Here is a 13,423-nt window from a genome sequence, read left to right as displayed (position 1 = left end):
TTCTAAGCCTCACCTCTCACCTCTGTTGATCCCCAATTTCTCACCTGATGACCCCCCTGCGACTGTGCCTGTCTTAGGTTGTTCCTCCCTTGAGGAATCTTACCCGTCTCTGGCTAACCAGTCATCTTCCGGGGCCATACAGGGAAACGTAAAGTTGGTAAGTGAGAGAGAAGAAATATTCTTTGAAAAGGTTAGCTTTTTACTTCTTTGCAGATGTATGCCCTGTGGCAGAAGCCTCTTTTAGAAAGAAACCTTAGACACTATATTGTTTAAAACCTTTAATGGGGCTCTGGAAATGAAATCCTAACTCCTTGGCTCCTCGGCCGCTCCACGCGAACCCCGTCTTTCAGATGGCCCACCCCTCCCGGAGCCTTGCCTGACCCCTGCCCAGGGCGTCTATTAACAATCGCACGGGAACACAGACATGAGAATTTGTACTCAGGCTAGAAAGAGAACAATTTGAAGCAGCTTTTTAAAGTAAATATTTGGCAAATGTGGCCATTAAGCTCCCTTCCTGCACACCTGGGCTCGAGGCTACGCGCACGTCTGGCGGCCTTGCCCGCCCCGCCCCCATACTACAGGCGGGGCGGCCCGTCATCAAGGCGGTCAGCCGGGGCCTGGCCTCTCCTCCAGGCCAGACTGCGCAAAGCACCGAGGGCCGCACCCCAGGTCCTGCGCACCGCAGAATGAATGGAGGCCCGACGCGGCGCTGAGCCCAGAGCGCTGCTGTGCGCAGACTCCGAGCCAGACGAAGCGCCCCCGCCCCGCCCCCGGCCCGCCCCCGGCCCCGGCCTCCACTCGCCAGTCAGCGACGGCCGCGAGAACCGTGCCCGCCCCTGGCCTCGCCCTCTGCCAATGAGCGAAGCCCGAGCAGCCAGCCGTTCAACCCGCTGTTCGCGTGTCGGGTTCCAAATAAGGTTCTTCGGGGCTTTGAGTTTTTTTTTTTTAAAGCGCCCGTTGCCTTCGCGGCCGCCGCAAGAGAGAGCAACCGAGTCCCCGCCCCGCCACTTCCGGTCCCGCCGCCCCAAGCCGGTGCGGCCGTGAGGGGCCGCGTCTCGCCGCCGCGGGCCGGCCGGGCACGGTGTGGGCGCCTGGCCTGCCTCGCCGGTCTCAGGGTGCCCAGGTGAGGGGCGGCTCGGCTCCCGGGGCGTCGGCGCACCGGGCGGACGGTGCCGGGGAGCCTCAGGCCGCACACCCCTCACCGCTGGTCGCCGGGAGCCGGGCGGGCTCTGCCGGGCGCGGACCGGGGCGCGGAGCCAGGGTGTGAGTGGGCAGGGCCGGGCCGGGGCGCCGGCCGCGGCGGGGCTCGAGGCGCGGCCGCACCGAGCCACCGGCCTGTGCCGGGCACGCACGGCCTCGCCCGCGCCCGCCGGCGCGGGGAGCTGCCAGCCGCATTGTCCGGAGAAGCGGAGCGCCGAGAGCCGGCCCAAGGTCACCAGCCCGACGCGGCCGGAGGAAGCGCGGCCCCGGCGCGGGCGGTCGGGTCCTGACTGCGCTGGGCGCCAGGCTGGGCCTGGGGGCGCGAGGGTGAGCAGGAGCGCGGCTCCCTGCCCGCCGACGTGCCTGCAGCGTCCCCACGGCCGGAGGCCGCCGGCGAGCTGGGAGGAGGTTGCCGGGGACCGACGGGGGGAGGACATCTTGGAGCGATCAGGACGGCCGGTCTTGGGTTCTAGACCCGGTTCCGCTGCTGTGTAATCTTGGGTGTGGCGCTGCCCTCCCTGGGGCTCAGTTTCCTCATCTGTCACAGGAGGGGGTTGGGCCGGCCTCTCGATTTCCGTCTGGCGCTAGAGTCGGGTCAGGAAGGCCTGGAGTGGCGGGAGAAGACTTCTCGGAGGAGGTGTTGGAATCTGGACAGGAGTCTGTTATTCTAAGGAAGGAGTAGGATTAGGTGGGCATTCCAGACCTGGATATCAGATTGAACAGAAGCTTCCAGAAATGAGCAGGGTGGTGTTGAGGAGCGGGGAGGCCAGCTTGCCCCCTGCAGAGGATTTCTGGCTGGGTAAGGGAATGAAAACAGGGGGATGGTGCAGGTGGGAGAGATGTTCAGAGGCAAATCACGAGGCCGGCTGGTGTGGGACGTGAGGACCTCCACCGGACGTACCTGCCCTTCAGGTAGTAGGAAGGACAGGAGGGGCAGGTCCAGTGCTGAGAATAATAGGTTTGGGCTCAGCCCACCAGGGTGACCTGTGTGTCAGGTGGGAGGTTCCTGGGACCTGGCCTTCTAAAGGAGGAGGATGGGGTGTGGACTTCTTTGTGTCCTGATCTGGTCCTCTTTGGCTGGAAAAGTTGGATGTCCCTTAGTGACCTGCAGTTCCATTTTTTACACTTAGATTGGGACTTTTCCATGGCAGAAAGAATTGTAAATGAGGAATTGCCCACCCCATGAGCTGACTGGCCCCTAGTGTCCTTGCACAGGTTACATGGCCTGATTTTGCCACTGCAGGCAGGAATGCTGAGTAAATACTACTTGGTGATGACATCAGCAAATAGCCCTTAAGAATCTTCTTTGAACTGTCTGAAAGCAAGTCCCACCCAGAGGAGGAACTTAAATGGGCCAATTATGATTTGTGGATTTAAAGACTGAGCATGCTATTCAACATAGCTGGTATGTTACCGAAAATGCTGCCTTAGAGTGTAATTTGCAGCAAAGGGGAAGTTGAGTTTTAAATGAAGTCTTCAAGGGGTGAAGCATATTGAAGGAAAAGAGAATTCTGAAGCAGCTGCGGGTGTTCAGCATCCCTCTTGATCATTTGAATAATTATTTCTGTTCAAGTCTCTTTGTATAGAGTTAATTTAACAGCTATGGAAACATTCCTAAATTAGGAATGGTTTAACCCTGTAGTGGCCTGCGGTAGTGATACAGATGATGGAAAAAGAGATGATCTTTATATACTTAGATTTCTTAGAATGCTAGGAAAGTAAGTGTTGTAATATCTTCCATGAAAAACAAAGCACCAGTGTTATTTTCGTATATACCTGGCACTGTCAGTGTCTGGTATGTTTTACTAAGGGCCCCAGACTTGTTGAAGGTGGTGAGCCAGGACTCTGGCTCTAAGTAGATTGACATGGGGCATAGAGAATTCAGTGTGGAGTAGTAGGTGTATAAAAGAATGAAGCAGAGTCCTCACACTTCAGTGACATAGAAGAAAGTCTAGGGGTGAGCCTTGCTGGGACCCTCTGAGCAGCCGCTACAGTGCAGGGCTTTGGGGAGCTGCGTGTGCACCAGGCATACACCCTGGCTCTGCTTTCCCGTGGGGCTTACTATTGTGACTTTCCTATGGTAATGCCTGCTAAACGGCTTTACATACACTGCTTTTATTTTACTTTTTGTCATATTTGTATCACCAAGGTCAGCTGGAAAATAAAAACCAAGTGGAATTTGTGATGGGTGCTTATCTCGGCCTGTGATTAGGTGACCCTGATGGTGTGGCAGGACTGATGTGCTCAAGTCTGATGGCTGTGGAGGCAAACACTGCTTTATGATCCAGATCCTGCAAGATCATTCTAAGTGGGGGCTGAGCGAGAGCGCCTGGCTCTGGACGGGGCTGCCGTCTCTGGTAGCCTGTGGGCTGAGCGCTATTCCCACCCCAGACCTCCCCCTGCTGAGGTTACTTTGCAGATGGAACTAGGTCCCTGCCCTGGGTAAATCTGAGACGATCTGAGTTGGATGGTTATGGTCCCTGCAGCTAGCTGCGCTGGTCCTTGAGGAGATGGCTTGCAGAGGAGGAATGAAACTAGTGCTGGTTTTCACATTTTTGTCAAATTTATTGAGGTGTAATTAACATATACTCAAGGGTACATATTTAACTTAGGCAGTTTCTTCAGTCTTTACATGTATACACCCCTGAAACCATCACCACACTCAAGATAAAAATGTTTTCATCATCTCCAAAAGGAAAACTAGGGTTTCTTTGATGACTGGTTCTAACAGCCAAGTGGCCTTCAACAGCCCAGCTGGGTCCCATTGCCCCAGGGTCCACAGTCCTTAAAAAAGCATGGGAGTTGTGGGGAGATGTCTTCAGATTTGAAATACTGGGAGCTTGTGAACATTAATGTGTAATAAAACTATCTTTTGAACTGTTGACACCACTTTTTCTTAAAGGGATTAGGCTGTGTGTGTGTGTCTGTACAATAATAAGTCATGTGTCTGTACAGTAAGTCATGTGACAGTACAGTTCAGAAGATCATATTCAATATGTTTTTATGGTTCAAATAATAGAAAATAAAATCTTAGCAGTCTGGAGGAATACACAGAAGATGGTGTGAGAAGCTATACAGGGTCCTGGGTTAAAAATGGCAAAAATGGGGAGGTATTCTAAAGTTTTAGCATCTTGGCCTCAAGCTAGAACTGTGCTGAGGTCAAATTTTTCATCTGGAAATTTTAGATCATTAGCTTTTGAAAAATAGTATCCAAAGGAAATGGTATTACAGCAGCAAAGGAAATGATGGAAGTATTGGGCTGGTGACAATTTTGTTCTCAATCAGAAGACATTCCAGGGTGTCTCTCCAGCTGTGGAAAAGCAGGCAGAAAAAGCCAGGAGACAGTCACCTGAATGACAGTTTATGTTAGAAACAGGCAGGTTCTAGAGGACAACCATAAATGCAGAAGTTGGTGTTTCTTTAGCCCTTTATCCCAAGCAGTCAGGTATGTCACCTGTATTTAGTCTTGTCCTTCCCAGTGAGCCTTTGTCAGGGGGACCAGAAACACAGATGGGTTGGAAGTAGCCAGTGAAAAAAAATCTAGTTAGGAACATTAATTACAACAATCTTGAGGGTGGTATTGCTTAAAAGCGAAGTAAAGACATAAATGCAAATGCAGATGCTGATAGGTTCTAGCCACACCTTAAAGGAAGAAGGAAAGCAAAGCATTGCCGCACCCTATCCTGGGATCCCTGGAGGCTGAGCCGCGCCCCTTTACCAGAGGCTGGCACATCCCTAGGTCTGTGATGGACCAGGCCCAGGGGGCCACACACACAGGCTCCTGCAGTGGGGAGGGGCAGACTTACCGATGGGCAGTGGTGGGCTCATGTGAACCTTCCGGTCAACGCTTCCCTAGGCCATGAGCTCACGGTAGCTTTGTCACCCTGCATCCCAGGACCTGTGGCCCAGTGGGTGCCAAATGTATGGCTCTCCCTTTTAAAAATTTTCATTCAGACTTCAGAAAAATTAAACTCTTAAAAGGATAGCATAGAGATTACTCAGATTTATTATGCAGGAATCCAGTTTTGTTAATGTGCCTAGTGCTAAATTTTTCTATACATTATAGGGAAAAACCCACCTTCCATCATTGTGTTCAATGTCCACTATCTAGACACACATCCTTAATAAACCCTGCTTTCCATCTGTCTTTCAGGGGAACGTTCGGTAGTCGTAATGCTGACGCTGGCAAGTAAACTGAAACGAGATGATGGCCTCAGAGGCTCCCGGGCGCCGGCCACGGCCTCCGACTCCACTCGGAGGGTGTCTGTGAGAGACAGGCTGCTTGTTAAAGGTAGTGTCATCATGTGAGCTGTTTCCATACCTTGTAACAAAATGACTTCTACTGGAGGCTCTTTTGGGATGTGAAGCATCCTGTTGCTGAATAGAAACACTTGTTTGAAATGTTTTAAAATGTAATTGCTTATCGCCTACAGTGGAAGGACTTTGTACTATGCACATGATGTGGAAATGCCAATAGCAAGAAAATGGTATTAAAATGGTGGTGTGTGTTACACACTGGGAGTATTCTCTGCAGGGGCTGCCAGAATGCTAGGCGAAGGAATGGGGTGCTGAGAGCCAGCCAGCCTGGGAGCCTGGTCTCAGTGCTGATGTTAAAACGGCTGGGCTGGGCTGGGCTGGGGATTCCTCCTTTCTTCTGGAGTCCTCAGCACCACCAGAAACTGGGCTGTAAAAAGAGGGAGTAAGGTTTGGTTTGCTCTTAGGATTCTTCTTTATTTAATCAAGTCACAGCCTGAGGAGAACCTTGTGCAAAATCAGTTGTCTTCACAGAGTTAGTAAGTGTCCTAGAACTGTTGTCTTTGGAGAAGGCTTTATATAATGTGTGTGAGTGTGTGTGTATGGGAATATGCATGCAGACCTTTTGCATTCGTTCATAAAACAAACTTAACAACTGTCAGGTGCTCAGGCAGTTTCCTAGGCTTGTGAGGACCACAAAATAGGAAGACGTGGTTCTTTCCTCTAAGGAGCAAGCAGTTCGCAGCACTCTTGCTTTATGGCATGTGTTTATGTTTCTCAAACATACAGGGAGGGAGCTATGGAGCAAAGAGGGCCTGCATGGCTCTCATGTTGTATCAGGTAGACACCATGGGAGTTACTGGCATTTGTATGTCTTGAAATGGACTGAATGGCAGGATTGTGGTGTGAATGCACTGAGTTCAGCTTCTCAGAAACAAACTGTTGCTAAGCTCAGGAAGGAGTAGGACACACAGGTTAAGACACTTACCCAGATTATAGCTTTATAGCAGCAGAACAGCCAGACCCACATGCTGGGTTGGAGCAGGCTCTGGGGAAGCCGACCCAGCAGACAGAAGCCCAGTTAGCAGAACTGAGGTGCAAGTCCACCAAGAAGAGAATTCAGGGAGGCACAGAGTGCTCAGAGATTCGCCTGGGAGTCCTCAGATGGTACCTCCAGGCCAGACACAGCCCGGGGAGCCCATGGAGGCCCACCCAGCAGGGCTCTGCCCAAGGCCCCAGGACAGGAGATGTCCTTGCCTGGGTTTACGGGGCCCACATAAGGGCCTTTGACTTCGTGGGACTCATCCAGGAGAGGTACAAAACCACGTTGCAAGGCCACCTGCTTCCGTCCTCCATGGGGCCCTGGTGATCATCAGGGTTCTGGTGGTGTGGGCCGTGGTGCTCAGTGCCACACAGCCCTCATGTGGCCTCCTTCCTGCCCATGGGGCTGCTGGGCCAGGCTGGGCTGTCTGGTGAGTAGTATGAGCTTGTGTGGAGGGTGGGCCTGACCTGCAATGAGGCCATGAATGAAAGGTGCAGGATAAAAGACACACCCTTTTGTGTGGCGGGATGTGGCCGCGGTCTTCATGCTGCATTTCTGGTGGTGGAGACAGGGCCGGGGAGGCTATGGTGGCGTGTGGTGAAGCCCTTGGGGGAGGGGGTATGTGAGAGTCCTTTAGGGTGAAACCCCCCTTTTGGGATTTTAAGGAAAGTAGGGTGTCTGAGTTGAGCAAGAATGCTACAGACAGGACTGTCATCCTGGGCTGGGACTTCAGCTCATGTAAGAATGCTGCTCGTGTGGACCAGTAGGTTATAGAAAGTGGGCACATGTGTCCTCGGGACTGAGTGCCGCAGGCTGGGCTCCTGGAGCCGGGAACCTGTCCCGCAGGACAGTGACTAGGGGTGCCCTTGGGGCTGAGCCTCCTGGAGGGAGGTGAAGGAAGCAGGGCCGGGCACAGGAAGAAGGCGAGTTCCAAGGAAGACTGTACGCGGCCTCTGCTGCAGGCTGAGCATGGCCCTTCCCAGCTGCCCCAGTCAGGCACGACGGCCATCAGGTGGGGACCGTCCTGGGAGGAGGACTTGTGAAGCCCACACAGTGTCAGCCGCTGGAGGCCGTCTGTCTGCTGACAGTCCTTGTTGAGAGGAGATCTGGGCTGTGTGCCCCATCACCTTTTGAAAGGAAGGACCGCAAAGAGAAGGACAGGCAAAAAGAGACGTTTTTACCCAGTCATTGCCATGCTTGACCACAGTCACGGGGGCATCTGGCTTGGGGCAGGGGCTGTAGGACTGAGCTGACTGATGGGGGAGGTTGGAGGTCAGCAGGGACACTTGTGCCTGGTGGTGAGGCCCAGAGGTGGCTGCACAGCTGAAGCTCCTGTTCTTTTTCTTGGAATAGTGGGGCCAGTTCTGCAGGGTGACGGAGGCTGCTGCCAGCTCTCCCTGGAAGTACGGAGCCCGCAGTAGAGCAGCTGGCCGGGCATGGCCTCTGCCGTGCTGGCACCTTGGCCATACCAGCTTTTCATTTGCGCCCCTGGGTGGTTCCCCCGGATGTCCTCTGGGCTGGAGCTGGACACGTGCTTGTAGCAGCCGTCCCTGGGGGGCTGTAGAGCAATTGGGTCAGGTATCCGCGAGGACTGAGGGCTGCCGTCTGCCCTGAATCTTAGTAGCTGGGGACCCAGGGACAGAGAGTGTCACTCTGCGTTTCCTTCACTCAGGTCTGGGCCTGCCTGGGGAGCCGTCAGCAGTGCTCCAGCCATGGGGCAGATGGCACTTTGGGGCCTGAATCTGGTGGTGCTCCCCATCTCTCAAGCCCTCAGAGCAGCATTATTTATTTGCTTCTGTGTCTGTTGGGAGCTTGGCCCTTTCCATTTAGTGGGGGCATGTTTGTCTCCCTGTTCTCTCACCTGTTCACACTGTTTGATTTAGTGCCTGCTGTGTGCCAGCCTAGCTAGTGACCCCCAAAGACCTTGGGGACTCCAGGCAGGCTGGGAGGAACCTTACACCTCGTTAATCTTTGTTCAACGTGGAAACTTGGAGTTGACTGAGCTCAGGGTCAGGTCTGGAATTAGGGGAGTAAGAGGCAGTGGATTCGTGTACAGCTTTTATCCTAATCAGCCCCTGTACCCCTTGTTTCAGCAGTGGCTTCTGGGGATGTGTCTGTGGTGTGCAGCTCTCTGCTCTCCAGGCCTGGACATGCTTCCACCTACACATGCTTCCCAGTGTCTAAGGTGCAGGTGCCTCCATGGGTGCCACATGGGGTCTCCCTTGAGTGGGGACCTCTGGGTCCATGTGGGCAGTTGGATTGTGGGGTGGAAGAGATCGGGAGGGCCCCATTCCAGGGGTCCCGGAAGAGTGGGGAAGGAGAAGCGGTTATTACTCTCCAGGGCTGCTGCCGCCCCGCCCTGCCCATGACCCTGGCGTGGGCTTGGCCTTGGCCTTTGGCTTGTCTGTTGGAAGGACGTTCAGAGCATTTAGTGGCGCTGCAATGAGAGATTTTAAAGCGGGAGCAGTGGCACAGAGGGGGACTGGCTGTGTTGGAGGGTTGAACACCAGCAAAGCCGCCAGGAAACTTGGCGACCCCTCAGGTGTACAGAGCAGGCCAGTACAGTGGGGAGGATCTCTGGCTGACAGGCTGGTCTCACGTCAGCCTTGTCTGCTGTGACTCCAAGGGGAAAACCGCCAGGCAAAATACCTTTGAAACAGGAATCAGTCAAAGGGAGAAATAAAGTGGGAGAAACCCATCTAATTCTTACAAGTAGTGGTCCCTTTCTTCTCTCCCATTTCTCTTGCGACCCGGCTGCAGAAGAAGGGACCCCACCCAACCTCTCAGGTCCAGAAAGGCCCTTGCTTGCCTTTGTAATTACCTATTGATATGGAAATGCACTAAAGCCAGGCAAGAGATTCTGGAAATACTGAAATTTCACCATATCTATTAATGTGGCAAGTGGGTGGTATGTAATCTTGGGGCTCCATTCCTATCGACACCGGTCTCTGCGACAGAAGCCATGTAGGCTTTCAGAGTCACATGCTTGCTCCCAGAGGGCAGGGGGCTCGGAGCATTCTGGGCCTGCCCTCTGTACAGCTGCAGTGCCCTTAGGCTGAGGGGAGGGGCTGATGGGCAGCCTCCGTGGGGTCCTTGGGCCGAGGCTGTAGTGCTGCAGTCTCTGGAGGGGCTGATGCCCTTGGTTCACGGGTGTTCCAGATAAGGGTACCGTGCATGGATGCTGTGGGTGAAGAAGGGGTGCTCAGGGCATAAAGACAGACAGGAAGCTAAGAGTTAAAGTTCCAGTCCAGGAAATCTAAGAGGTAGTGATTCAGGTGGAAGGAGGTGGTCAGGTGTTCTGGGAAGTAACTGTCTCTCCCTGGGTGGAAAGGGGCAGCTCTCCTGCCTGGTGTTACCTGATGGGGTCTGGGGAGCCTGCTGAGAACTGTCTGCATCTGACTGGCCTTGTGTCCCAGTCAGCTCAGGCTCTGCTAGTGAAATACAGTAGCCTAGGGAACCTCAACAACAGACGTTGATTTTTCCTGGTTCTGGAGGCTGGGAAGTCCAGGATCAAAGCACTAGCAGATTCATTTCCTAACGCAGACACCCTCCTGGCTTGCACACACCTTGAGGCTCTTCCAGTGAGGGACCTGACCCCTCATGATCTCATGTAATCCTGGTCATCTCCCAGGGTGCCCCCCCTCCTGACACATCACATGGCAGTTAAGCCTTCAACAAAGAAACTTTGGGGGACGTACCTCAATCCCCAGCACCTTTGGAATGCCTCCGTCCCCACAGGTAAGAGGAGAAGGGCTCCTCCCGTCTCAGGACACTCATACTGGGGACAGTGCCACCTTTCTTCTTCGCCAAGTATTTCCTGAGCACCCTGTGTGCGCCCAGCGCGGGGCCAGGTGCTGAGGTTGCAGGGCTGGGTCAGACCGTACAGCCCCCACCGGGAAGAGGGGCAGCAGCGTGGAAGCCCTGGGAGCGCTGTGCTGTGAGCGGCCCGAGGCCGACAAGCATGAGCATGGGCCGTGGGGGGCCATTGCGGGACCCCGGGGGATTTGTCATAGGATGTTTCAGTGTAGTCATCTTCAAGTGGGCTCGGTGGTTTGACCTTTAGTTACAAAGACAAAGAGCCTGGCTTCTCAGAGGGAAGTTGTGCGGCCACGGAACTGTGCAGGGCACCTCCCAGAAAGGCTGGGCCCATAAGTGGTAGGAGTGTTCACGTCTTAGCACAGGCGAGACTTTAGCAGTTTAAAGATAATCTCTTGTCACCTTACAGGTGGGGCTCGTGTCCTGCGGGCAGTGAGGTCACACCCGGAAGGGCTGCTGCTTTGCCGAGAGGCCTCTAGGGCATGTAAAGCAAATCACTTGTTTCTTTGTTCAGTTTCACTGTGCATAGATTCTAAGGTGAGAACCACTGATGTTAATGAATTATTATTTGCCATCATTTGAAGTGAACAGACACTGCTTGTCATTTGACAGCTACCCTAGAGGAACACCGTGAGTACACGTGGCTTATTTTATTCTGTACTGGGTCGAACCGAAGTGCTGAGCATCTCTGTTGAAATCCAGGATTATGTTCTTTGCCTGCACTGGCACATGGACCAAAAGCCTGCAGAGGTCTGGACTGTGGTAGGGTCATCGCTGGACTGGGTCCGAGGGCTCCCCTAGCCCTTGTCCGCCCTCCTTGACTGAGTGACATTGAACATGGCAGAGCAGACATAACGCTCATCTCTGAAGTTTAAATGCTAGACTGCAATATGAAATTATTAAGTCCATCCAAGTAAACAGTTGTGTGGGTAGTGGCCTGTAGTGGTTTCCTGTATTGGGGAGAGTAAAATGCAGAGGCCTAGGCCCCACCTACACCTCCTGGTGTACTTGGTCTGGATAGGGCTGGGTTGGCAGGATTTTCAAAAGCACTGCAGGTATTGGATTGTGTTGATGGACGAACATCTCTAAATCTTACAAAAAAATTATTGAATCATACACTTAAGGTTTATTTATTTTATGGTATGTAAATTGTACCTCACCAAGCTGTTAAAAAAAAAATGCAAAACACTCCCTAGGTGATCAGTGAGAAGCCAGGGCAGAGAACCCTCTTACACAGTGAGGCTCTGACACCAGCCTCCTGCCCCCACGCTCACTCCAGTTGTGCAGGATTGTCTTGCTTGGGCAGCACAGTGTCCCTAGTGTGTTCCTTGTGGCTCTCCTGTGTCCAGGCCTTGCTTTCCCTGCCCCTTGGCCCTAAACTATCTTCTCAGACATTTCATTTCCATTGTGTGCTTCCCACCCCCCTACCCAGGTCCTCTGGGCATGTTTGTTTTTATTTCACTGGGTTTTGTAAAGTAGGATGACCAGTGTTCTCCTGACTGACTACACACAGGTAGGCCTGCCAGGGGGAGCCGAGTTCAGGTAGCCAGCATCTGCCTCTCAAAAGAAGGACCTTCAAGGACAGTTTCTTGTAAATTGTTAACAAGAAAAGGTTAAATAACAGTGTAATAAAATATGTAAATAGTATTTTCCTTAAAAACATATGCTTTAATTAAATATGGATAACATTTGTTTAAAAATTATTAGTATGAGTGACTCATTTGATAAAATGTGTGCTTTTTGGATAAAGCAACTGCCCTGTGTGAGTGTTGGAGCAGAGCGTGGCCTCGGCCTGGTGCACCCCGCCTGGTCTGCACCCTGCTTTCTTCAGCAAGTAACCTGCTTTGAGGAGTGCGGGGTTGGGCCAGTCAGAAAGATGAAACTAACAGTTACTGAGACTAAAGATCCCTGTGGTCATTACCAGGATAATGATAGGGAGCCTTTCACACGATCATCCTTTTGTTTTGTGAACTGAGTATATTTTCATGTATCACAACACAAGACTGCAAAAAGGCAGACTCCCAGGCCCGTATCTTGTCCCATCTCTCCTCCCATCTCTCCTGTTCCAGTCACAGCACAGCAGGAGAATGATAACTTACCCCTCTCCTCATGCCTGGCTTCCCTGAAGGGGTTTGCATGGCCTCCTGAGTGAGAGGCTCCGACCGCCCATCCCCTGCACCACCGCGCCCCCCAAGCAGTGGGCCTGGGCCCGGAGCCAGGAGGGAGGGGCCGCCGGCACCTTTCCGTCCCCAGCTCCTTGCCCCTCTGCCCACCCACGTTTCTGGATGCCCGTGCCAAATGCCTGGGCCCCACAGCTAATACATTTAGTAGCTCACCTGTCTACCCAGATTTCTGCCCAAAGCCCTTAGCCTTGAGTAGCACTGGCTGCCGGCTCTTCCTCAGCACTGCGCTTTGCTGCCATGGCCGCTATGCTCCCCTTCCCCTCCTCTGGCCCCCTCTGCTTCCCTGGGAGGAATTGGCACACCTGCTGCTTCTGTATTGTCACCTCCCACTGGCTGAGCTTTTGTAATGCAGTTTCCATCTTTCCACTTGCCTCCCTGGTATTTTGAGTGCCCTCAGCAGAGCCTGACTGACACCTGGGGCCTTGCCTTAGGCCCCTCCCCTCACACCTGCCGCCCTTTCTTCACAGGACCACGACGTTCCCCAGGCCTCTCCTACTCCTCAGCCTGTTTCTCATCGATAACTTCCCTGTTCCTCGTTCTGCTCTCCACCAGGTTTCTTCTCACCAGTCTCTCCGCCCTGTCACTCTCATGGGGCCAGGGGGCATCACTGCAGGGGCTCCTGGGCCCTGGCTGTGCACCCAGCCTTCAGCATCCTCCTTGGACTTTCCTGGCATAGCACCCCCGGTGCCGTCTCTGCCTCTCCTGTCCTACATCAGTAGCGATCCTGTCATCCTCTGCTTCCAGGCACCCTGACACCCTCTCTGCCTTTGCTGGGCCCTTGCTGCCTATCAGAGTGCCCATCTCACAGGTCACCTGACCTCTGCTTTGCCCTCTAAAGTTGTTCTCTTAAAGCAAAGCTCAAACGCACTTGTTCAGAACTCTCTCTTGGCTCCCTATCACTGCAGAAGTGAAGTTTGCAGTTCTGAGT

At 53.3% G+C, this 13,423-nt stretch overlaps 1 protein-coding gene across 3 annotated transcripts in view; it reads left to right on the top strand.

Moving 5' to 3' along the window:
- Positions 1-964: 964 nt before the first annotated feature.
- UBE2F (ubiquitin conjugating enzyme E2 F (putative)) overlaps positions 965-13,423 on the top strand; it is a 57,605-nt gene continuing 45,146 nt past the window's right edge. The window contains exons 1-2 of one of the 3 annotated variants that reach the window (XM_036901148.2): positions 965-1,123; positions 5,354-5,491. In XM_036901148.2, the coding sequence (XP_036757043.1) occupies positions 5,374-5,491 (118 nt within the window). In that variant the 5' untranslated portion in view covers positions 965-1,123; positions 5,354-5,373. Of the gene's footprint in view, positions 1,124-1,388; positions 1,528-3,357; positions 3,509-5,353; positions 5,492-13,423 lie in introns of those variants that run through there. The other 2 variants (XM_057503376.1, XM_036901149.2) reach the window with 2 other exon arrangements.

Source organism: Manis pentadactyla, chromosome 6, assembly GCF_030020395.1.
Source record: "Manis pentadactyla isolate mManPen7 chromosome 6, mManPen7.hap1, whole genome shotgun sequence".
Classification (NCBI taxonomy): Eukaryota; Metazoa; Chordata; class Mammalia; order Pholidota; family Manidae; genus Manis; species Manis pentadactyla.
This window is presented reverse-complemented; position numbering and strand designations above follow the sequence as displayed.